The following is a 26,405-nucleotide window of genomic DNA, read 5'->3' as shown; positions in this document are numbered from 1 at the left end:
GTGGAGGAGGAATTTGATTTTGCAGAGTTTTATGGCCGCCCTTATTTATTTGAGCCAGAATGCACTGACGAAGAGCTTTGTGAAATTGAACAACGGAGGAGGAGAGAGAGAGAGAGAGGCACAACAGGTAGAGGACGACAGAGGAGGAATGGCTGCTGGAAGGCTTTAGCTCTGGAGCTCGGTGGTGTAACATTACCTGTGAATGCTGTAACCCAATGCCCACAGAAGAGGAATACCTCTGTTGCAAGGAATGGGACCGGTTGCAGCCTTAGCTAATTGGTAAACAACAAACATGGCAGCACACCGGTAAGGTAAGACAACACGTTTACATGTCGTTTTCTATATGTTCTCTGACATTTATCCTAACGATATGAGGCGGTCTTTGTGGAGAAAAAGCTTGTTTAGTGGACTAACTTTGCACTTGAAAGGATGCCCGTTCAATTACGTTTTAACAGGTCTGACATCTGACAGGTCTGTATCTAGGCTAACGGCTAACATGCTAACTATTATTTCTATGTCACTAGTGACTTGAAACAAATTTAGGATGATAGGAGACGGGTTGAAATAAACCGAAATTTCCCTTTAACAACAATTAGGACTACTTCAATTACTCCTAGTATTAGAAAAATTACGCTACCACCATTACTACTACTATAGCTAAAACTTGTATTATTACTATTACAATCGGACTACTACTACTGTTGCTGCTTTTTCTATTATTTCTGGTTCAACTTTTTTGCTACAACTACTACTACAGCTACTATCATACTACTACTACTACTTCCGCCCCCATTAAAACTTCAACTGCTATTCCCTTACCACTACTGCTGGTACTACCACTACTACTACTCCTATTACTCTAACTTTCAACACTACTATTAGAACTATTACCATTACTATTCCTTTGCAAATTTTTACTAATGCTACTGGTACTACAAATACTACTGCAACTACTACTGCTTCTTAAGCTACATCTAGCACAACTGCTACTATTGTACGACTACCACAACAGCTAGTACTGCTACAAATATTGTTACTGCAAGTACACTAATACCAATCCTACTGCTATGACAACAGCTACAAAAAATGTTACAAATTTTACCACAATTGCTAATACTTAATTGTCTCTTAACACTAATATAAAATGTACTGCTGGTTCTAGTATTTCTACTAATACCATGACCACTACTTTAATAATTCTACGCCCTTTACAACTGCTACAAGTACTACTGTACTACTATGACTGATGGTGCTCCTCCAGCAGTGCAGAACAAACACCACTTACTCACATGCAACCTTTTGTTGCGTGTCACATCAATGTTTTATCTGCAGCCGTCTGTGTTTTATATGTGCATGTGTGTGTGTTCATGCATGTGTGTTTTTGTGTGTGTACACATGTGTGACAGGACCCACATTAATCCTGCCTACCTTGTCAGAGCTCAGACATCAAAGCATGATCAGACCTGCTCTCTTGCACACATAAACGCCCACACGCAGATACACACACTCACACAGTTCACTCAGTACTTCGTTCTGTCTGGGGTTGTTTGATCAGCTATATTGACTTGTTGATTCAACCGCAGAGTTCAGTCAGCACAAAGACACACACACATACAGGGTGAGTGATAAGAGGATGAATGAAGAGAGAAACATGGAGGAGAACTCACTGAGAGTGAAGAAATATCCAGTTTGGTGTCGGTACAGTAATAATGTAGCTCACTCACACATTATCACCGCTGCCTTAGAGGTGACTGGAGGGTTGCCTCTTCAAACCCCCAGAAGCCAAGCTAACACAGAACTTATGTGAACACTTTCACTGTGTTGAAAAGTAACAGTATTCAGTTCCCTGCTTTCAAAATTTGCTCATAAACATGCATATTTGCAAAGTAGAAAAATCCAGCAAGAGCACATGTTCACTCTCTGCCCATTAAAGCTGCTCTGTGATGTTTATACTCCCTCCTGTTATCTATACTGGTTATTGTTTGGTGACCAGTAATCAATCAAAGCTCTCATTACATCTTTTGAGCATGCTATTTATTTTGACCTTTGGATTAATGTTGAGTTAGATCTAATTGGGTTTGTTCTGTCTTCTCATTGCTTTGTGTCTATGTAAAGATCTGAATGACTTGTATCTGTGGTGATGTTGTTTGTATGCAGTTTGTTCCTAAAGGTCCTGGGTGTAGGATTTAGAGGCATCTATTGGCAGAAATGGAATATAACATTCATAACTATGTGTTCATTGGTTTATAATCACCTGAAAAAAAAGAATGGTTGTGGGGTTTTTTTACCTTAGAACAAGCCTTTTATATCTACATATGGAGTGGGTCCTCTTCCACCGAGTCTGCTATGTTGTTCTACAGTAGCCCAGAGTGGACAATTCAAACACTGGCTCTAGATAAGGCCATACACATTTTTTGCATTGGCCATCATAGGTCTCCTACACACTTGGCACACAGGAGAAATTTCAGTTCTGCAACCTTACCTCTGAGTGCCATTAAATCCCACACACTGGACCTTTAAGTGCCACTTGCAAAACAGATCTTGGCATCAAATAAAACTTAGTTTAAAAAAAGGTTGACAACATGCAATTTTAAAATCAATCAACAGGATTTGTAAAACAAAAAATGTGGTAAAACCAATTAATAAATGGGTCAGACTGGGCAACAAAATGGGAGCTTAAAAAATCAAACAGGTTGAAAGACGGCCAATAGCTTTGTCAGATGAGCTACCACTTTATTTGGAAGTAAAACTGAACATGTATTGTTGCTAATAATCCCTTTTTGTCCACCACAGAACACACAACTATGGCAAGTATTGTAGGTCAGATTTGGTGGAGGTTTACACACAGGGATCCCAGTGACTTAAATTTGTTTCCACTCCAAATAAATTTGGCAAACAGACTCTGATCTTGTCTGATTGTCTCACTGTTCAAGCTTGTTGCCCTGTCTGACTTGCCACATTCTGTGAACTCCGCCATTACTTTGCTGAGTACACTGTTATCATAACTCATAGAACTTTTGAGGTTCAGTTCTAATAAATTAGCGTTTCTAGAATTCCAGTTTTAAGGAAAGTGGTAACAGCAATTCACTGACAATGTGGGGGATGGAGCCACTGACAAGTGAAAATTATGACAAAATTAAGAGGAAATGAAGCTAGCATTATTGCATTGCCTGTTAAGTCCTGCTGAACAGTCAGTGTAGAGGGGAATCCCTGTTCTTAAGACACACTACTGGTGAAAAAAAGTCTCAGTGTAACATGTTAAAGCAGAAAAAAGCAACCAAGAAAAGCTGCCATGAGTAGGCAAGTGCTCCGTCGCATTATCTGTCAAACACACTCAAATGTGACACTGTGTCCTCAGATTAATGTTATTAGGAAAAAAAAGCTGAGCTAACTGCCACTCAGCAGCTCGCAGGTGTGAATACATAAATGTGAAGAATTAGTGCTCCTGGAAACAGTGCATGTTTAACATATCTTTTCAGGGCTAGACAGGGAGATTTTGTATAGGTGAATAGGTAATCAATCACTCTGCCGCAGCGTGGAGTATAAAAGGCCAACGACAGCCTATAATTACAGTACTCACAGGAAGCAGCTGTTTGCGTTTCCTGCCAGGACGACCCACTCTGCGCTTGGCGCGGGGGCTCGCTGGTGTCCCCTCCTCTGGACTGTCATGGTCTGCTCCATCTTCACCCTGGACAATTACAGAGAGGCCACATCAAACACTGAGCCGATCGAATGACTGTATGAAGATTTAATTGATGTCAGCAGCGAGGCCGCATTAAAGCAACAATGACTCAGGGAGATGTGGTCAAGAAACACCCTGGGGCAGAGACTGGAAAATGGGATAAAACATATAAAGGGTAGCACACAATAACTAGAGTATCTGCAGTTTTAGGAAAGCCAAGAGTCACACTTTTTATGACCTTTTCACTAGAAGAAGCTGAACTTAAGACCAATTTAAAAACAAACTACTTAAAAAACAAAGACCTCAAAACCCTCCCAGGTTCAGATTGAACAAAGACGTTCTTAAACTATAAATGGGTGAAATATGGAGGACAAAACCAGTAAATTACATGTTTGCAGACATGAAAGCCAGCTGTGTTTAGTAAAGCAAATGGGTTACATGTTGAACTACTTCTGGACCTCCTCTGGATTGATCTAAGTGTGGATACACAGCACAAAAACTCCTACAAGATAAAAAAAATAAGATCATTACTTGAGGTCCAGAGGAAACCTTGATAACATAATACCTTTACCCTGTGCTGCCTTGTATTGATTCCTCAAGTGAAGCTTTGAACTTAAATTAATTCATCACAGCAGTTTGTTCCCCAGCTCAACTCAGAGCAGAGACAAAGTGGTACAATAGAACAGAGATGTACACAAGAAGCAGGGTAATTTTACAGTGATATAGTATAAAATAAAAATAGCATGCTGCAGCTGTGTGTTGACTTGGTGGTGAGAGTGTTGGGACAAAGCAAAGTTAAAACCAGAGGGACTGCCTAATGAGATATTGTTCTGTTTTCAATTATATCATGTCAAACTACAGAACCTTCTCATGATGTGTTGTTGGCAGTTCCCTGGTTTGCATAAAATACAGTACATCACATGGAGTAATTGTAGTTCCACTAGAGAAAACCTCACATAATCACATTGGTCAAAACAGAACATTGTACACAACACTTATAATCCGGGGGTGAAATGTGAAATATTTAGTTAATCTGATTCAAAGCTAATTGGTGGAAAATTTGGAAATGTGTCAACACAATAAAGAAACAGTAAATCTAAAATCTATTATCAGTGGACCTGTGGACTCGAGTCACATGGTTTGAAATGGAGCCTAAATCCAGACCTGCCTTGATGACTCAACTGAACAAAATTAAAAGACTTACAACTCAGCTCTGACTTTAACAACAACAACAACTTGTGACTTTAGAGTGACTTGATATCCTGCCCCAAAGCCCAAAGATTTGAAATGATTTAAAAGGCATGCAGCAAATCAACCCTTCATTTTCCTGTGGTCAATGATAAATAAACTGACAGCAACAAGGCAAAGATTCATTTCAGAAATTAAAAATTGTTGCAGTTGTGCCCCTGAAAGATACAGAGGCACATCTGGCCATTTGGCTTTTTAACATTATATAACAGTACATATATAAGCTTATTTGAAAGTAAGGATGCACCTATTTCCGATGCCTAAACTCAGGGTATCTTATAGGAAGTACTGATATGGCATATAGTGATGAATAAGGTAATATTAGACACTGCTGTAATTTGATCTGCCTGTCTGCTATGACTGAATGAATGTATGTCATAGCAGAAAGGCTAAATTTCATAATGATATTCGCCTCTTTCACATATAGTTCACAGTAAATTACTGGGATAACCTTTCAGGCACGCCTTTTCACACATCATGGCAATGCCAGAATAGATTTGGCAAGGCACACTCCAGCAGATGGCGGTATTGCAACATAAAGCCATAAAACTCAAAAGAAGAGGAAGAAGATGGGGCACAGCCGAACATACGTGAATGCAGTGGAAGACGTTGTTCATTGTTTTCAGAAACATGTGGGGCAAGAAGCAGTTTTTGTTCTTGAAAGGAGTTTACTTGCAAGCAAAATAACTTGTATTATTTATTAGTTATCAAATCACCAGCGAAAGCATTGGCGTAAATGCTAAACTGCAAACAAGTCGCTGATTTAAATACGTCATCAGCAGAGTCCTGGGATTGGTTCACTCACAGAACTTGAAAGCGTCTTTCATCAGACAGATGTAACCCTTTACGTGCTTGTCCCTGCAATGTTACTGCTTTTACTGTACTGTTTTTTTTTTCCTTTTCCTTGACATGTTCCGAGGTCTTGAGGTGTAAAAATTGGCGGTGCAGATTTCCCTGAATATCAATACCTGCTCCCATTTACACATGACTCCATGCAGGAAATGTTCCTGAACATTATCGGGATCGACCGCATGTGTAAAAGGGACAATAGATGATGTATGTAATGTGGGTCAGTCACATCTGTCCGATACCTGATCTACTTCGGAGGGTCAGGTTTGTATTTGAAAATACGTATAAGGCCTTACTTATTTCTGTAAATGTACTGTACTTGCTGCTTAAACACAACAATGGCATAAAATGTTTTGGTGAAAGACGGACTCAAGACACAATGCTTAGGACTTGGACTTGACTTGAAACAAACAATGACTTTGTCCCACCTCCACCATTTGGCAGATGCTAGTTGTTCTCTTGTTTTTCTGCCAAAACAATAAGTCATTATTACAAACATAAAGAGCCAATATAAAGATGAGAGGTTTGAGAGGAGGAGATTTCTGAGAAGAGACCCCCGCATAGACAAACCACTGTTTGTCAGCCCCCTCACTATCAGTTACGAGATACTAAAATATCCACTCATTCACAATCAGATTAGACAGTCTTCTCTCCCAGAGCTGTAAAACTGCTCTCTCCCACACAGTAGTAATCTCTGGGTAGATGCAACCCCCTCCCCAATAAATTCCCTCACTTTCTATTTTTACATCGCCTCTAGGCAAAATCTGAGTTGCTGAGAGTCTCAGGTCTGTGCAAAATTTTTATTGGGCCCAAGAGGACACGAGGAAGAGCTAAATAAAATAAGCAACACCTGCTGCATCTTTAGTTAAGCAGTCAAAACATTCTTCATGTGAGATGCCTGTTACTTTAAGAGTATTGTATTTTAGCCAGGAGGAAGGAATTTGCCAGTCGCAGTGATTTTAATTATAGGCCTTTATATTCATATTTGAGCTCTCTTTATGTGATGTGCAGCCTCGGGCAGAAATTAAATAAATGTCACTGTTACAAGAGAGAACCATTAGACTCTTGTAGTGCTGCAGTGAACAAGGCAGCTTTAAATGTACACGATAGAAGGAATATTGTTTTTAATATTTAGAGGTTTGCCCAACTTGTTGATGCCCAAGTTGATCTATGTGGGATTTTAACAAATCAGAGTCAGCAAGTCAGAAAACTGTGTGTTTACTACTTTCTAGGTACACTGGGGTCCCATTTCATTTCACTTGGAAGCAGCATACTAAATACTATACTATAGCCTACCAGTGGTTCCCAACTGGCCACAGGCCAAAAGTGGATCGCAGGTCCATTCTGAATGGACTGCAAGTGACCTGGGAACTTGTCTAGTTTGTAAAAAACACACTTTATTTTAAAAGTACAGTGAATTTCTGACACAAGCTTCAATTTAAGTGCTGTTTCCTGTTGTAGAGTGAGTGAATAACAGACAGCTACTTAACAGAGACAGCAAACTAGCTTGATAACATCGCTGAATGCAAGTACGATGCCAAATATATTCAACTCTGTGGACCTTGAACTAAGGAGAAATCTGGACCCCGTGGCTGGACCAGTTGGGAACCACTGTACTATAATATACTATACAGTATACATACTTTTTAATGCATGGGGCCCTTTTTGTCTTTATCATAGCACACCTGGAGAGTGGCATGAAGCAGAGTGCTGCAGACTGGAATTGAACCCAGACTGATGCAAAGGACTCAGCCTATATGGGCTCTCCAAGGTGAGCTGGAGGTTGCCCCGCAGCCAAGGGTAGTTTTTGGGTCAGGCACATATTTTCTGACCCATGAGGACCTCTATTATACACTGGTGGCTGAACACACCTCAGACTATGGCTGGGTGATGTGGTCGAAAACATTATCACAATATACTTAAGGATATTGAAAGCAATGTACTTTGCACCACTTTTATCTTATTTATTTTTTTACAACAATCTTTGTGAATCTAAATAACATTTTGCTCTGAATCATTCAATTAAACAAATTATCACATCACCACAATATAATTTTCCTGGAAGTCCATTAGTTATCTATCCTCTGATTAGATATGTATAATTTTTATCCCCATACTGATACTGTGCACTGTATATATGGTGATATAATCCAAAAAATACCATTAAAAGTTGTTAACAGAGAAAATAACCAGACAGGAATGTTTGTTTCTGACAAATTCAGCAAATTGACAATGGTATAATCCAGGGATAAGTTAAATAGTATAAACAAGATTTCAGCATCTCTGACAGATGACACATTTATATCATCCTGACTGTCGACATTAAAACTGAAGGCTGCTTCCACTTGTTCTCCATCAACTAGCTACAACTTTTTTTTTTTATCTGCAGCAATTGTTTTTTTTAATGTTTGTAAAGATAACTTTTTGTGTGTTGTGTAGCTTAGTCTCCTGCACTCTTTTGCTGTGTGTACAGGAGAGACTGTCAACTTTAGTTTAATAAAAACAACAGCTCTATTGCTCTACTCTTTTTTTCCGCTCTACCTGATTGTGTGTGCTGCCTTGTGTTTCCATTAATGTCTTCTTCCCTTTCTCTCTTCCTCCACTGCTGGACCCTCTGTTGCGGTGACAGTGGAGTGGTTGCTAAGGTGCAGAAACTGCTTAGCAACTGTCTCCGACAGGGCCGCCATGCTGACTAAACATTCTGATGTCACTTCCCTGACGATAAGCGTAACAACCAGCTAGAACGGGGTAATGGCATGGCCGCCTTGTCTGATTGGTGTGGTGTCCATACGCCTGTGTCATGACACACTTGCATTTTAACATTACACATGTACTGCATCATGAACGTGCGACAAGTAGAAAAAAAAAAACCTAAGTAAAATAAGGTCAAAAATAAACTGATAGAGCTGTAACACCACTCAACTACTTCTCTTTACAAAAATATGTCAACACATACAAACACACGCACACACTGGCCAATCTGTCCGTATATCTTTGGTCTATTTCTGTCTCCCGGCAGGTTATTTTAGGCCACTGCAGTTGCTAAGCAACCAGACTGCAAACCAGGAGGGCAGAGGAGGATCCCATTAGCAGCAGACAGCTTGTCCTCTTTCTTTCTTCCCCATCCCTACGTCCTTCTCTCTGTCTCTCTCCTGCTTCCTGTGTCTCCCTCCTCTGCTGCTTTCTGTATTTCACTTTAAAACTACAACTCACCTAATCATTAGTCGATAAAGCTGTCAGCAGAACAAATACTACACTTTCATTTCTCTGTGTTTAGGCTTCATTCAAAGCATTTAAACACGACAGTAGCAGAGCAGATTTCACCTTTACGCAATCCTGTTGTTTGAATAATCATTTTTTGCACATTTTCAACAATTAACAATCAACAATTAACCAATCCTGAGCACTCCTCTTCCCCGGTTACTGTGATAATACTGTTAGTAGCTATGTCTGACCACTAGTCAACAACATGGCGAAAGCTACTCCATCTTGGGTTTTAGAGATGGAGCAAACAAAACCGTCAGAATTCAGAGTGTTGCTTTTACAGATCCCCCAGCAAACCTTTTTACTATCTTCAAAGTGTCTCTGTAGTTTGCAGCATATACCAGATACATAAGCAATTTTAAGGAATGATTGGCGGCGTACAGTCACAAAGTAGGGCAGTGTTTGAACTTCTCTCTAAAACAGAGTGTATAATTTATTTAAACACTATAGTATATTACCTTCAAAGAGATTCCTACGTGTACGATTAATTGCGTCAAGACTACTCATTCATGGCAATCAGGAGGGCAGTTTGAAGACGGCTTTGATGTCAGGGGTTTTTTTGGCCCGCCTTAAAATATTGCCATTGAGAACATGTAGAAACTCTTTCACCTTTAGTCCTGGCCAGCATGCAGAAGGAGCTAGTTTGTTTCAAGCATACTGTACCCTGAAAGCTTTAGAGATCGGCTTAAACATTCTTGTTCACATGATCATGACGTTATATATCCACAAGATGGATCTTTTGACAATCCTCAAACTGTCTTTGGAGTTTGTAACATACATGTACAGAAGCATAAATGTGGGTACTTGGCAGCCAAAGCATTAGAGGGCGAAGATGACCTTGCCCAGCTGCGACTGGTGCATTGAGGGAAAGGGGAGGTGTTTAATTTTAAAGCTATAAAAAAAATGCTAAAAATGAATGGGCTGAACTTAAGGTCAATAAGGTTTTTGGGCCTGAGATTGCAGGCCTGACCCTTTGCAGCACAAAAGCATTAGGTTTTGAGTGACACTGACGTTATACATACACTGTAGTACTATTTATCAGTCTATATTGTTTCAGTATGAGTTGCAGAGTGCTGGAGATTTCGGCTGTAAAGATGTCTGCCTTCTCTCCAATATAATGGAACTAGATGGAACTTGGCTTGAAGTGCTATAAGTACCCAAAAAAATACATTTGAAAAACTCAACAGCAATGTCTCTTTCCAGAAATCATGACCTGGTTACTCAAGATAATCCACAGACCTTGTTGTGAGAAGTTTCATGGAAGAACTATTTTCTTTCTACCAAAAGACACCCACCAATTGTATCAATGGGCAGAAGGAAGCTTGCATGTACTCATGGAGTTGTGCTTGTTACAGCAGGAAATGTGAACATTAACCGTGTCCTCCTTGGCTGTAACATTAGCTAGCATGCTTTCTTCTGCGCGGTGATACAGTTGGCATGTGCAGTTTGATAAAAAGAAAATAGTTCCTACTGTACATGAAACTGCTCACAACAAGGTCTGCTGATTATATTGAGTAACTGGGTCATGATTTCTGTGAAGAGACATTGCTGATGAGTTTTTTAAATGTATTATTTTGGAACTTTGAGCACCACAAGCTGAGTGCCATCTAGTTCCATTATATTGGCGAAAAGGCAGACATCTCTACAGCTGATATCTGCAACATTTGGCAACTCACACTAAAACAATATAGACTGATAAATAGCACTACAGGTAAGGAAAAAAGAGGACTTTTGATTTAGGGTTGAACTAGTTTCAACAGGTTTACAAAAAGTGATACACACAACAACAGGCTTTGACGATTATTCTGAACATCATAACAGAAATTCTACTGAAAAGTCCAACAGTAGCTTCTGTCATGTGCAGTGGATTATAACTGGAATCAGACCTCGCACGCCTCTCTCCTCTCTATCTCCTGCCATGTCTCCCTCTCTGTCCTCAAACTCTGTGACTCACTCAGATTTCTTTCCAGGCTTTTTTTTTTTTGACTCTTTGAGGGTTTAATCTCAGGAAGTTAAAAAGCACAACAAACTCTATAGTAAAGAAAAAAAACTCTATAAGGGAAACTTTGTACTTGTTGGCTCTTTGCCAGAGTGTGAATGTGGAAGTAAGTGAGTAAGACGGCTCTTTATATAGCCGCACTATAGAATGAACTTCAAACTTCTCACAGATTTACGAGGGCTGCCCTGGGCTCTGGGGGCGCAAATGAAAGGAGCCATTTTTCACTTTGTGTACGTCTGACAGTGGGTTAATGTGTGCGTGCTCATTTGTGTAGGAAAAAAAAAGGACTTTGAGAGTCGAAACTCTGTATTCGTCTCACCTGCATGTGGTCGGGTGAGTGTGTGGAATGCAGAAAAGGCCTCAAGTGAATGTAAATAAATAACTGCAAGTTTAATTATTACAGACACACACACACACAAGGTGTTACTCGCCAGATTTTCTGTGTGTGTTGGCTAAAAAAAGCTCTCAACTGCGAGCTTAGAAGCCAAAGTAGTGGTGGTAATGATAGCTGTAGTAAAAGAGGTGGTGGTTGTAATAATATCTGTGGCGGCAAAAATAACAGTAGTAGTAATTTAATATGTATAATAATAGAAGCAGCAATAATAACAGTAATAGGAGTAATAATAGTGACAGTAGAAGCAGCTGAGTTTGTAGCAGTGCAAGTGGTGGTAAAAGTCAGAGGTGGACAACTGAGTGTATTTATTCAAGCAGTTGATTTAAATACAATGTTTTTAGTGCCAGTACTTTACTGAAGTATTTCCACTTTATATGTAGTTCCTCTTCCATTTACCACACTATGTACATCGGGAAATACTGTATGCTTATGCAAAAACACTTACCTAATGGATATAATCACAGCATTAGAGCTCTATAATGAGTGCCATAAAACTGATGTAGTGCCACCATTTAAATTACTCAACAGTATATTAATTAGTTTGTGCCACCTGCACTTACTGTACAACACTGAAACACTGCTTGTACTTAAATCCTTCTGGTAATGCTCCACAGTCTACTCTCTACAAGGAACCGGTCATACAAATAAGTATATTTATACAACTAGGGACGTGAACACTTAACTGCAAATCTGTTAACCACCGGGAATATTTTTAACAGGTTATGCATTTTGATCTATAGGTTCATTTTCATAATCTTCAGTGTAGTAGTACTAGCACTGTGCCACAAAAAGCTAAAAGGGTATTCATGCTACTCTGGTTAGCTAGCTGCCGCAGCTCTGTATTCTACGTCACCCAAGTAGGAGCTAGTTAGCAGCACCACTTGCGCACCAATTACCACTGGTAACGTTTTCCCGACCAATGGTAGTAGAACGACGCTGCTTCAGAAACATTGTGTCCACTCTTTGGTCTCCCCCAAGGTCACCTCAGTGAGTAAGCAGCTTAATTTTGAGCCACAAAACCCTTTAGTATTGTTAGCATCTCCCAAGTGGGAGCTAGCAGCACCACTTGCTCAGCCATTACGACTGGCAATGTTGTCCCAACCCATGGTCGCTGAACTGTATTGCTGCAGAAACATTGTGTCCATCCTTCGGTCTCCCCCCACGTCGCCTCAGTGAGTATGCGACGTGGTGTAATTTTGAGCCGCAAAACCCTTGTTAAATTACAGTATGTTTTCACTGTTTGCTCTGTTAGCAGTGTCTGCTCAGCTAGTGGTGCTAACAGCAATGCTACAGGGGTTTTGCAGCTTAAAATCAAGCCGCTTACTCACCAGGGCAACCTATGGGAAGACAGGAAATCTGGCAAAATGTTGCTGCAGCAACACCTTCCCGCCACCATGGGCTGAGACAACACTGCCAGCGTTAACCGCAGAGTGAGCAGCACCACTAGCTAGCTTCCACAAGGTTGGTGCACAGTGCATAGCAGCCAGCTAATCAGTGAGCCATAGGCACTATGTTTCTTTTGAAATGCAGCACTAAAGCTCAATGACTTAAAAAGAACAGCTTTACCTGCTAGTTACTGATAATAGGTGTAGGGCTATCAAAAGCAAAAGTAACTGAAACATAACAGATAAACACAAAATGTGCAGTTGATATACTGTACATACTTTCGTGCCCCTACATACGTTTATTTTACTAATGAGTCATTTGACTCCTGCTGTGCCATTTACTGTTTCCATTTTGTGAACGCATTAATTTAAAGTGACAGGCCTGGCATAATCCTGACCCCATACATTGTATGTTAATACTTCTATTCTTCATAAGGCTTTTGATTGCCAGACTTTTATGTTTGCTGGGTTATTTTTTTCCATTGTGGTTCAGTTGGTTTCACTCAAGTAAAGAACTTTTTCCATTACATAAATAGTTGTAATAGTCATGCAGCTTTAATTGTATAGCTGTGGTAGTAGTGATACTTTCAACTGAAATCATTTAAGACTTTGCAACAATAATCTCTCTCTCTCACCACATCATTGGTGATGTCGTTCTCAGGTGTCTCGGGCGGTTCAGCGGCAGCAGGACTGTTGGACGGCATGGCTGGGAGCGGCTCGGTGAAACCAACTTTAGAAAGTTAAAAAAAAAAAAAAAAAGGTGCAAATCAAAACATGGGAAAGGCCCTCAGAAGCACCAGGTGCAGCTTCATTCAATCTGGCTGTCTGTTGGTCTGTCGGACGATCACTCGCTCGCTCGGTCCTCCCCCTCTCCTAAGAGAACATGAGAAAACAAACACACAAAGCATGACATGAGTGGATATACAGTCGGAGGAAATCTGTCCAATGTGAGAAAGAAAACACTCAGTATGTGGCTGACATCTTTTTTTTCTCCTCCTCAGTCGACCCACCTCTTGTTCACACCCCCCCCCCCCCCCCCACACACACACACACACACACACACACACACACACACACACACAGAGCCCTGAGGTTAAGACTACAGAGGTAAAGGTGTCTCCACAAACTGTACATGATGGATGGGACCCCTGCACATGCAGAGCTGAAAATACTCAATTTCAGAGCACAACAGTGTAAAACACACACACACACACACACACACAGAGTTATGCACACATGGATACACACAGGTGTCCTCTAAGGAATCTGCTGGAATCAGGGCAGCTTTCAACATGGTTGTCATAACATTTGATTGATGTGACCGGATAAGACTGTCCCCTTTCATTATGAGACAAAGTGGGTGCTTTCAAACTGCGCATAGTTAATGTGTCGAAAATTCTTTTTCCTAAAACAGGACACAGAGCTGTTTTTTTTAATTATGGCATAAGCAGGGAAAATCACAATGAAGCTTTTTGTTTTTTAATCTTGATTTGGGCCACTTGGTCATAAATCATACTGTATCAGTCTAAACAGCCCAAGGCTGCAACAAACAGCAAAACTGGATAATTTTCTGATTATTATCATTTATCTATTTTATCTTTTTTATTGTTTTGTATAATTAGTTTTGCTATTTTGGCCTTTTGAGGAGATAGTACAGACAGACAGTGAACATAGGAGGAGAGAGGAGGGATTTCATGCAACAAAGGTCTCTAGGTGTATTTAAGGTTGCCAGGACTCACTTCAACCCATGTACTGCCTTTTTTATTTATCTTTTATGAGGAAAAACAACAACAACAATACAGTAATAATAATAGTAAATCTCCACGACAAGTTTTCAAAATCAAAGGTAACATGTTTACATTACTTGTTTTGTTTGACCAACAGAAATGATATAAAGATATTGAGATATAAAGATATATTGAGAAGCTGTAACAAGCAAGTAAATTTAGCTTTTTATGTGATAAATCAATAACTGCATAATAAGTTTGATACTACAGGAAAAGGGAAAAAGCTGAGAAGAACAAGTCTGATGTCAGTCACTGAGAAGGTACAACAAGTACAACAAGATGGTGCTTCACTCTGCTCTGAGTCTGAGTTTGCATGCAAACAGCCAAACAGGCAAGGAGATTTTAAGATAGCCAGTAAATGAGGCACAACTGCTTTCTGAGATCTAGATACACAACTCACTTATAAAAAAAAAAACACTGACTACACTTGTGTTTTGTTGGAGATATCGGCCATAGAGATGACTGCCTTCTCTGGAAATTATAGAACCAGATGGTACTTGGCTTGCAGTGCTCAAAGCTCCAAAATAGTGATGTCTCTTTCTATAAATCATGACCTGGTTACACAAGATAATCCGTAACCATGTTTAATGTAGGAACTATTTTCTTTCAACTGAACTACACCCGCCAACCGCATCACTGTGGAGGGAAATTAGATTTTCCAAATGTACTTTTTTTGGCGCTTTGAGCACCACAAGCTGAGTGCCATCTAGTTCCACATTATATTCAAGAGAAGACAGACATCTCTACTGTCTATATCTCCAACACTCTGCAACTCACACCAAAACAATCTAGACTGATAAATAGCACTACAGGTAAGCAGAAACATACGTATTTTTGATTTCAGGATGAACTGTCCCTTTAACCACCACCTAACCCCAGCAGAGTTGCTAATTGATTACCATGTAAGTTGGATTTGCACTCACTAAATAAATCTAGCATTTAGAGAAACTTCAATAAGCAAAAATACACAGTCAGGTGCTGAGGACATTTACAAGCGAGGTCACCTCAGTTCAAACGCTAACAAATCTTTCAAAGGTGTGTTTTTCATCTATTTAGTGGATGATTCTATGTGGTAATGCAGCAACAAGCAGAGGTATTATAACTATGCAGGGCCGGATTGAACCACTTGGCGGCCTTGGGGCAAAAATTAGCTGTAGTGCCGGTTCCTCTCACAGTCTTTGTTTTGTGTCAGTAGCCTGTTACCTCTAAGTGCCATATGTAAGTATACTGTGGTGCCACAGGTTTGCTGCATGTCAGAAAGTATTTCAACTAAATGTCGGAAACAAAAGTATTAGAAGTTGATTTTGACCCAGGGCATCTCCCTCAAGATTCAGTAAAAACCTGCAATGCTTTAGGTCCTGGATTTCAGTTTATATGTTCCTTCAGTGGTGCATATACCCCCCAAAATTTGTGACAAATCAAATCACAGTATCACAAGTTAATTGCCTCATGCACTGATTTCAACTGAATCTTTGTTTGAGGTGTTCTGTTGTAAGATTTTAATGGACACCTGCTGCCACCTTCCCTTAGAGCTATGATTTTGGGCTTTATGAATAAAAATCTCTTATTCTTTGTAACCATTGCCCAGCTGGATATTAGCATGCAATTACACCATACATGATGGCATTAGTAAAGTCTCCATTAAACTTATTTACTTCAGCATGCTGGGTGTGAAGTTTTTATGACTGTATTTTTACACTTCAGGAGTGTGATTTGTTCAGATACTGAACACAAAAGGAGCCTAAAATACTATGTTTGCATGTGCCTAAAAGAAAATTGGATCTCGGCAGTGATTTGGATTTGAGCACAGTGTGAGCGCAGCCAATATGTCTGGCTTTCCTCAAGATGTATTGTACAGTATGTCACTCCTCACGCTGTGGCCTTACATCACCTACTGTTAAGACAACAGGCGGCCGGCCAGGGTTACCAGCGGAAAGACAAGGGTGGAAACTTTGCAGAAATGGGTGTACAGTATCCACCCCACACCCCGAGGGCTCCCTGCACGAGCTCCAGGCTCCAGGCCAAGCAACTCCTCAAAGTTCTGCGTATTTAGGTCACCCACACACCTCTGACTCCTATAGCATGTCTATACACACTGGTTTAAATTGTTCCAGTCTTCTTGCAGCAGTGGTTTAAATTAGACCATAGTCAAAGGCCCAAGCAGAAGCCTGTACTGGTGGGAGGAGAAATGGTTGCGCAGAGAAAAAGCTTCAGAGGTAAGTCAAGGTAATGAGAGTTAGGCTGTGATAAAACAGGGAAGTAGGTAATTTATCTTCACAATAAAAGCATCAAATACATGCTGTTCTTACGGTCTTATTTATTTAAATTAATCTATTTCCTCTCCTTATACTCAGCTTTTAGTGCTGCTGTAACAGAATATCCTCTCATGGTGATCAATAAAGCCTGACTGTACTGACAGAGCTGGATATGTTTGTTTGAGAAACCTAATTTTTGGACTACACATTACTCGTGTTCTAATTATATTATTAAAGGTATACAGGTGTTTTCTTCCACAAAGTAACACCTTCTAAAGCATTTCTAAGGTGTCCATTTTGATAGAGATCCAAATGGGCCATAGCCAGGTATAAAACAATAAGGTCATCTGAGGTCATGAGTCCTATTCCCCCAACACATCATGTCCTAATCCTAACCATCAGCCAATTTTGACTTTTCCAGGCTGTACATTTTCATACAGATCCGAGTGGGTCGCAGCCAGGCAAAAAAAACAGTAAGGTCATCTGAGGTCATGAGTCCAGTTCCTACGAACACATCGTGTCCTAATCATAAACATCTGAAATTTCTGATTAGACACAAACAATTAGGTCTCTAAAATGTCACCAAGCCTGTTTCAAAACCTTCTGTCAAGTATAAAATCCTACTGGGAAAAAACTGGATCCTGTATTCATCAATGTATTATTGATGGCCTGCAAGATGCCAGATTTAAGTCTAAAAATAATGGAGGCAGCAAAAACAATACCAAACATGTTTAAAGTTTTGACGTCTGTGTAATATAAACTTCACACAGGTGTTTAAATCCCCCCAAAATCACAGGCAAAATACAGAGGACATGACCTCAGTGTCCTGAGTACTGGCATATCTGACACACAGACTTACATGAGCTTAAAAAGTAGTGATCACAACATATGGATTATCTGATTTACAGAAAATGAATATGCAACTATTTTGTGATGAACCTTAGAAGAAGGCGTTTGAAGATGTCACCTTGGACTCAACAGACAAAAAAATCACTAGAAAATTCTGACAGCAAAATATTATAAATAATGAAAACAATCTTTAGTTGCAGCCCTGTTACCTTAAAACTTATAAAGTATTTATTATCAACCTCTACAATATATTTGTGATCACCTGCTGTAACTCTTTTGATAACAATATGGTTGAACATATTGTTTTCCGCAGTGTTTACCGAGACATTTATTTTTAAAGTCTACACCGGAAGTGTCGTAGTTTTCCTGCTAGCTTGACGGAGTCCAGCTTTATGACAATTAATATTGGGAGCGACCTCACGCGGCCTTTACCGGACGGACTCTCATAAACGGTGTATAATCCCGGCGGGGGTGTGTGCGGGGCGGGCAGCCGGTGAGAGGCACGTGTCTGAGTGTGTAGCGACGATAAGCTTTAGTGGGTCAGGTAAAAAACACACACGGGGGCGCGTTTCAGACCGAATGCACTCGTTAACCTCGGCAGGCGCGCGCCCGCCCCGCTCGCTCTCAGCGGAGGCGACGGTTCCGCGCGCTGATGTGTCTGTCTGCATCTGGTGGGAGAAGAGGACGGTGCGCTCCGGTTTAACATTACCTGCTGGTGTCGGGGGTAGTGGTGGTGGAGGGGGGTAGCCGGGTGGTGGGGTGTACGCTTCACCGGACAACGTTTAAGACACACTCCTTATATAACGGTCGTCCGGTTGCCGTGATTTTCCTCCCACCATACAAAAGAACTCACCGTACAAGTTCACGAACCGCTCCGTCTTCACGCGCACATCATCTGCTAAAACGGAACCCAACGGTTTGGCTCCGGAGCGCGCGAGCGATGACTTTAGGAGATGACTCTAGCTTAAGTTAACGGCTGTAACGGTTGCCGGTGTGCGTTCACGAGGCAAAATGTAATGTTTATATTTACCGTGTCGTCCGTCCCTCAGGCACACGGACCCTGACGGTCGTCGCTCTCTCTCCTCTCGTTCACTCTCGGTCTCTCTCTCTCTCTCACTCACTCTCTCTCTCTCTCCCTCCTCGCGCTCTACCGGGTCTTCTCTCTCTCTTCGCTGTGGCTCGCGCTCCCCGCTCCTCTCCCTCACTATCTCACCAACCGGCCTGCTCGCTCTCTCACGAGCCGCAGAGGCTGCAGCACCGGAGACAAAGTTTCCGCCGGGTCCTAAAGTCTACTGCACGACTCTGCGCACACACATACACACACACACACACACGCACGTGCACGCACACACACTTGAGCACGTGAAGGCAGGTGTAGGAGTACCATTAGGCAGACTAGCTAACTAGCTATGTAACTGGCTATAGCTCCACAGCTAACAGTTAAAGGGGAACTTCACCTATTTTTGAAATATATACATTTTAATCCTATGGTCTAAAAAAGTCTAAAAAATACTGGCAAAAATGAATAACTTTCTCCAAAATCCCAAAACTATAGCGCTAAAATTTAAATGCTAATTATCATGAGGTATAAAGTCTGGAGCTGCTCCATAAACAATGAATTGGGCAACATGTCCTGGATCAGGGGTGTCAAACATCCGGCCCGAGGGCCAGGACCGGCCCTCCAAAGGGTCCAATACGGGCCACTAGATGACTTTGGTGGTGCAGCTTTCAGGAGCAAGTTAAATGAGTGTCCTACTTCATGTAAAATGCTGTTTCCAAGGCTCGTCAACCCTGGCCCGAAATGAGCTCTCCGAAAATACAATAAGTGCTTACTGTGGTCCTGTTGACCCTTTTACTGTTAGTAAACAGTATAAGGTTTTTGGTGGGCGGGGCTTATAGAGGCAAAACAATTCTCCACAGACATTAGCCACCCCTAGCTAGCAAGTTCTGTTGGCTTGTTTTAGACGGTGGAGGAAGATGATACAAGTGGTGCATCCAGAAATACTCCTTCTGAGTGCCGGAGCGACTCTGGCACAAACTGGACCTTGAAATTTCGGAGTGCTGTCTGAATGTAACGTTCGGCAGCAGCGCACCAAGCAGAGTGAACATATGATTGACTTAACCATTCGTTAATTCATGTAGAAATATAAGGCTCCATTTCTTCTTTCATCAGGGCTCTCATTTTAGTGAAGAGCGTCAGACTGAATTTACGAACGCACCACGTCAGGTCACTCACTCTACGGGAGTAGTAAACACTGACCAGCAGGACTAGACTGGCCGACGCGTATGCTCTCACTCAGTGGATGGATGATTGACAAGATTGCTGAAGGAGGGATGGATGGCTTTGTGGTTGATTACTATGCCAGTCTTACAAAGGAGGACGACATTTGAATGGTTTCCTCCAGTTTATTTTGCTATCAAAGCTAATGTTAGCTAATGTGCTAAAAAGTTAGTGTTACGGAGAAATCCGATGTTCCTGGTGGACATGATAACCTTTAATACACATAACGTTATTCAACCCTACAACAGGAAATACTTTTTCCCTAACCTCACAGAAGTGTGCGCTGCACATGTGAGCATTTTTGATGATCAGCTCCGTCCAGTCCTTTCGTCTTATCACATTTAACCATAGCTGTCTTTGTTTTTGTAGATGGGCAGTGGCAGCTGGTATGTGTTAAAAACTGATCCATGACTCCTTGTATTCTGGCTCCCAATAACACAACAAGACATCATATAAAGACTCCTATGTAGCCTACAGCCCTGGTCTGGCCCACTTAAGATCAAATATGGTTCAACTAAAATGAGTTTGACACACCTGTTCTAGATGACACAGAGCACCCAGGGGAATGTTCTGAGCATGGACCGAATCACAATGTTTATTTACAAGCCACCAAACTCCATTGACAAAAAGAGTAATAACACTTTAACTTAGTTAGTGTGTAAGGCAAAGCAGAGCAAATATTCAAATACAGCGTACACTTAGACTGATATAGATTTTTTAGATGGCTAAAACACGTTCTGCTGCGGCCCTGTCCATACCAGTAACTTACATTGCTCAGCTTCTGTGGCAAGTAGATTTAGTTTATTAGAGACGATAGCGAAGCAATAAAGTACATAAAATAGGCACAGAAACAGAAACTGTCACAGAAAATGACAACAGAAATTGACAAGTTTGCCAATTTTATACATCTCCACAGCTGTAATCAACTGCCAGCTGTCTACCCAGAGGTGACTGTTGTTGGTAGCATGTCACGATAACTCAGTCTATGTGGGTATGTTTTCTGTTTCACTACGGAGAACAATACAGTAGAATAAAGCTCATTTGGGCATAAGGAGCAGCTCCAGACTTTATACTTGATGACATCACAAGTTTGATACTTACTTCTCTGGTCTCTGGCTTTGAGAGAGAGTAGCTCGCGTTCACAGATACTGATTAAACTTTCCTTGGCCGTGGAAATAATATATTGGAATTCTAAATTTAGGTGGTGTTCCCCTTTAAATCTAACTTTAGGACAAGTCCAGGTTGAGCGCACTGATTCACAAACAGAGATACTGTATGTCAGAGCAGGTTTAGTGACATCATTATGAGAAACTGCTGGGTCAGTAAATTATATTTTATATTAAATTACATCAGTGGTTCTAAACTTTTCAATAATATCCACCCTTTGAAATGTTTTTGTTCTAGCCACATAGCCAGCACAAAACAATTGTGGTAGAAAAAAAGCTGATATAAAGAGGTACAATACAGCACTGCACCATCAGTCTGATTTATTTAACAACAATCTTCTACCTGACGAACACTGAAATGTGACATTTTAAATGCTTACAACTCATCACTAATTTAATGGCAAGTCAATTGTTTATTGTTTTTGATAAGTTGCATTTACAATTTAGTGATATTATTATTTTAAGAGTCATACATGACCTTTTAAATTAAACATTAAAATAAAATCACATGTAAACTCTGCAGTACCCTGCTTCTAGGAGGTATGTGTACCCCCATTTGAGCAACACTGGTGAACATGTTGCTGAATCTGCACCGTGAAACACTACATTCACTCAGAGAGCAGAGCCCTGGTTATATACAGCCAAATAAATACACAAATGATAAATGAATAAAGACATCATATTGGCCAGAATATAAGTAATATATTTTTCTGTGAAGTACATTTGAATAAGCATTTAGACAATTAACGTTATGAATAATTCACAACATCAGATATTCTTTTTAAAGTTCCTTCAATTCAGTCTAGAGTGCATCCTTCAAAGTTCCTTTTAAGGAAGGTCTGTTCAACTTTAAGGAGTTTCTGACAGCTCATGTAGCCTACAGTTACGTGTTTTAATATAAATCTCTCAAGTCAGAGCTGGTGTCACAGATGAGGAGGAGCTCAAATAAAAATAATAACAGCCTCCATCAGCCTGACAGGAGCTGCTTTATGAAGGTATTCCATGTTCTACTTCTAAATATTCTGCTCACTGTGGCGGATTTCTTCCCGAGCAATTACTCAATCTGGAATCGATTATGTTACACTACAAGACTACTTGATGCGTGAAAGACACAAGAATCAACATCCATAAACTGCCTTAGGGGCCCCAAACCCTCAGGGGGCCCGAAGGCTTCAGGTTTTACTGTGTGTGTCATAACTGGACAAAACTGCAAACTGATTTGTTCAAACTGTACGCACCATTAAAAGCACAGCAGTTTATCTTTTACTCACATCGGACATTTGCTGGAATTAATTTAGTGCTTAAACTAATTACTAATTTATTACTAAAAAAACAACTACTAACAAATAGTGTGAGACGTGGCATTAACAGAGGGCCTGCAGCTCATTTTTGCCCCGAGGCAAATAATGAGAAATAGAGGATTACTGGTGATAAAATTTTAAGGCGTGTGTTATTTATAGATGTGCAGAAATACATTTTTTTAAACCTTTTTTCTAAGGATATTGCAGAGGGATCCTACATCACATCTACTCTCCACTGTTATTAATTCAGCTGATGTTGTGCATAAATGGCACAACATATAATCCTAAATTATTTTGTGTTTAGGCAAATCACAACAAAAGGTCAAGGTTGTTTTATCAGGTTGTTGACAGAAAAGTATTGATAAGTCGATAGTTTGCTGTTACAGTGAATTTATTATGTAGTACTTTATCAAAACACTCACACTAACCCTAGCCCCCCGACAAGAACGTCAATATTTGATGATTCATTTGCAGAGTTGTTTAACTCTACAGTATCTGTGGACCCAGGTTCATGTCTGACCCAACTTAAGGGTAATAGTGCTGCTTGTAACCACATGACATATGTTTGATGTCAGCATGTCCAAGCCTGAAGGTAAACTGTCATATCTGTCTGCAGGTCAGGGTCAAGTTGAAGCACATACCTTTAAATATTTGCTTACTTAAATGCTCAAATATGTCCACTATAGCATGAGTAATACCACACGTACTGTGGACATGAACCAAACTCAGTATGTGAAGTTTCAGTTTTAACAGTTGCACACATGGCCCTTTGGTTCATTGCCTTACAGCACTTTTTTTCTGTCATGACCTTTTAAATTTAACTAATATTTAGTCTCCTTGTCACAAGTTGAAAATGTCTGACTGTCAAGCAGACTGATGTTCTCTTCTTAGATTTTTATGATGAATTTAAGTTGCTATGTTCTGAGAAAAGTAAGAACAGTTATGTAGCAAACACAGATTTTATCAATTTTCTTTCTCATGATTAAAGAAACCGGGAACAACCATGTAAGAGACAGTTAAAAAAGGGCTAAATGTATTTTTATGGACAGCTACAACAGCTTATGTCTCCACCTACAACCCACAAGTGACTGCAAGTGCACAACACTTACCCGTTTTCTTGTTGGGTGAGTTATTTTCTACCAGTCCAAGTCCTTTTTCCACAGGTTCCTCAACATATGATGCATGCTGCAACATGTTGAAACCTGCCGTCTTAACTGCTGTGTACAGGGTATTCTAGGAAAGATAGGAAAAGCGGTAAATGTGGCATGAGTGGATTAGACAGACTGAGGGCGTGTGTGGGAAAATCTTAAGAGTAATTTACAAAGTGGCTCTTGGTTTGCACTAAATTCTCCTTTGACTCAGACTTAAGTGTGGCTTCAGTGTGAAATGTGTAGAAATATGTCTGTTTTTTCTCTGTTTACCAAAACTAGAGACAGAACAATGGATGAAATCATTCTTAGTGCTGCAACTAACCATTTTCATTATTAATCTGTGCATTTATTTAATGATTAGTCCATAAAATGTCATAGAAAAATGAAAAACGCCCAACATGCTGTCATCAAACTGCTTGTTTTGTCCTGCCAACAGTCCAAACTCAAACAATATCTAATATACAATGAAATCAAACAGAGAAAAGCAGCAAATCCTCATATTTAATAAGCTTAAATCAGAAAATATTTTGAACTTTTTCTTCATAAATGACTTAAATGTTTAGAATATTATTAAAATAATTGACAATTACAGAATTAACTGTCAGTGAGATCAACCTGACTTTTTATTGCAGTATGACCTCTCAATTTCTGCTCCAGAGGAGAAGGTTAAACTCAGTTTGACCTCTGAGAAGAAGAAAGCATATAGATCCCTAATAAACAGGGTCATAACTGCAGTGTGTGAGCGAGTATGGGAGCTGGTGGGTGGGGGGTTATTTATAGCAGTCAGTGAGGTCACCAACAACAGACAACCTCAATGAGCTTTATTCAGTCTATAGTTTACACCCCCCCGACTCGCATACACACCCTCGCAAACACACATATACGACACACACACACACAGTCGTGACCTCTGAAGGAAGCTCTCATGGGAAAAGTGAGAACTGCTCATCCATACTAATGAGGACACTAAATCAGAGGGAATGTTAAAAAGTCGTACATGCAGGAGAAAAATTGGGTGTTTATTTATAGAAAGTGGGTTATGACCATCAACATTGGCTTGGTTTTATGTTTCTCCCCAGATCATTATGATCGGTTTGGATGAGAATGGCTCAATTTTGTAGGCTACATGGCAGAATGTACATCTACCCATGGACTATGTTCTTATATTTAAGTCCAAATCTTAAGTTCTTGTTCTTTATATTTCCATTTTCTATTACTAAATGTGATGCATTACCTATTAGAATACGTAAGTGTCGTATGAAGTTAGCTCCAGTATAATAGATTAAAATGCTGTTCACACATTAACGCCTAGCTATTTGGCATCAGTAGGATCTGATAGGTATAAAAAACTAAACACGGTCAATGATAATACAGTCTTACTGTCCTCAAATGAGACAATAATAAAGTCGCAATGTCCTCAAAGGAGACAAAAGTTGGTCATGGACTTTCCAAGGTACCAAGGTACCCTGGGTGCATTGGTTGTTGACATTGTTGATGTTCAAGAAACACATGTGGTTGGGTTTTGGCAACAAAACGTGGTTAGGTTTAGGAAAAAAGAATAGGGTTTAGGTTTAGAATTTTACGGGATGCCACTACCGCTCTCTCGGGTGAAAGTCGGTGTTTGTCGGACTCATCCACCACCCCTCCCGCCCGAACCAGTCAGACTTTTGCCGCCTTCATTTTTGTACTTGCCCCATCGCAGGCACAGTTGAACTATAAAAGCAACCAGCCACGTATCATGCAGACGTTAAAGGACGCCTTTTTTTATTGGTTTCTGATGCCACAAGTCACTGCCCACGCAAGGGATTTCGACAACTTACGAGTGAGACCGGGCTCTGCCATCTCATCTTCACATGGATTAGAATATTGTGCTTTTGCTACCACTAAATGGCAGAAAAAAGTGTCCACGAACGAGGACAACAGGTCTGAGTGAAAGAGAATGAAGTGTAAGGTGCGGTAAACCCAAAATGTGATGTCCTGTGAGGACACAGGGCCTTAGGAGGACATTTTTTTAAATCTCTTTTGAATGCAGGACTTTTACAGCAATATATCCCCACTGTGATTATAGAATTAAGCAACGGTAAGTTTGTGAGTTTTGCTATGGTGGAACTTAACAAAGTACATCAAAAAATTAAAGAAGTTACTAGTTACATAAAATTTATCTTCACATCAACAACAGAAGAAATACATTCAGCGTTAATAATAATAATAAGTGTTTCACTCACAGGGTCATTATTCTGACATGAGCTACTTTGAGTACATTCTGCTGACAATACATACTTTTACACATTTCCATTGGAGAACTTCTACTTTTCTATCTGTAACTGCTTATCCTAAACAGGATCATGGGGGGCAATGGAGCCCAGCTGACATTGGGCGAGAGGAGGGGTACACCCTGGACAGGTCACAGCCTGCCATAGGGCGGACACATAGAGACAGACAACCATTCACGCTCACATTCACACCTACGGCTATGGGCAATTTAGAGTCAACAATTAACCTAATCTGCCTGTCTTTGGACTGTGGGAGGAAACCTGGAGAAAACTCACGCCAACATAGGGAGAACATGCAAACTCCACACAGAAGTGCCACAAGTTCAAACCTGGAACAGTTTTTCTGTGAATATTTTAGCATTGTAGTATTGGCACCTTTAAGGGATTTGAATACTTAGCCAACACCTAATTTTTGCGCCCTAACATTCTTAAAAAAAAATTTGCAGGCTAGCCTAAATCTAGGTGAAGTTTTGTTCCCTAGCCTGAAACTGTATCATGTGAATCATTTAAATCAAATGCTA

General features: G+C 40.3%; 1 protein-coding gene across 12 annotated transcripts in view; it reads right to left on the bottom strand.

Annotated features, from left to right (window-relative positions):
• Positions 1 to 23,690, bottom strand: part of LOC117270903 (DNA (cytosine-5)-methyltransferase 3A-like) — a 72,610-nt gene extending 48,920 nt beyond the window's left edge. For 11 of the 12 annotated variants that reach the window (XM_078173933.1, XM_033648893.2, XM_078173935.1 and 8 more), the window contains exons 1-3: positions 18,743 to 18,878; positions 13,457 to 13,694; positions 3,581 to 3,688 (exon numbers count right to left, since the gene is read on the bottom strand). In XM_078173933.1, coding sequence (XP_078030059.1) covers positions 3,581 to 3,688; positions 13,457 to 13,525 — 177 coding nt within the window. In that variant the 5' untranslated portion in view covers positions 13,526 to 13,694; positions 18,743 to 18,878. Of the gene's footprint in view, positions 1 to 3,580; positions 3,689 to 13,456; positions 13,695 to 18,742; positions 18,879 to 23,569 lie in introns of those variants that run through there. The other variant, XM_078173934.1, reaches the window with a different exon arrangement.
• Positions 23,691 to 26,405: the final 2,715 nt, after the last annotated feature.

This window comes from Epinephelus lanceolatus, chromosome 13 (assembly GCF_041903045.1).
Source record: "Epinephelus lanceolatus isolate andai-2023 chromosome 13, ASM4190304v1, whole genome shotgun sequence".
Classification (NCBI taxonomy): domain Eukaryota; kingdom Metazoa; phylum Chordata; class Actinopteri; order Perciformes; family Serranidae; genus Epinephelus; species Epinephelus lanceolatus.
Note: the sequence above shows the minus strand (reverse complement) of the source record. Positions and strands in the feature narration are given on the sequence as shown.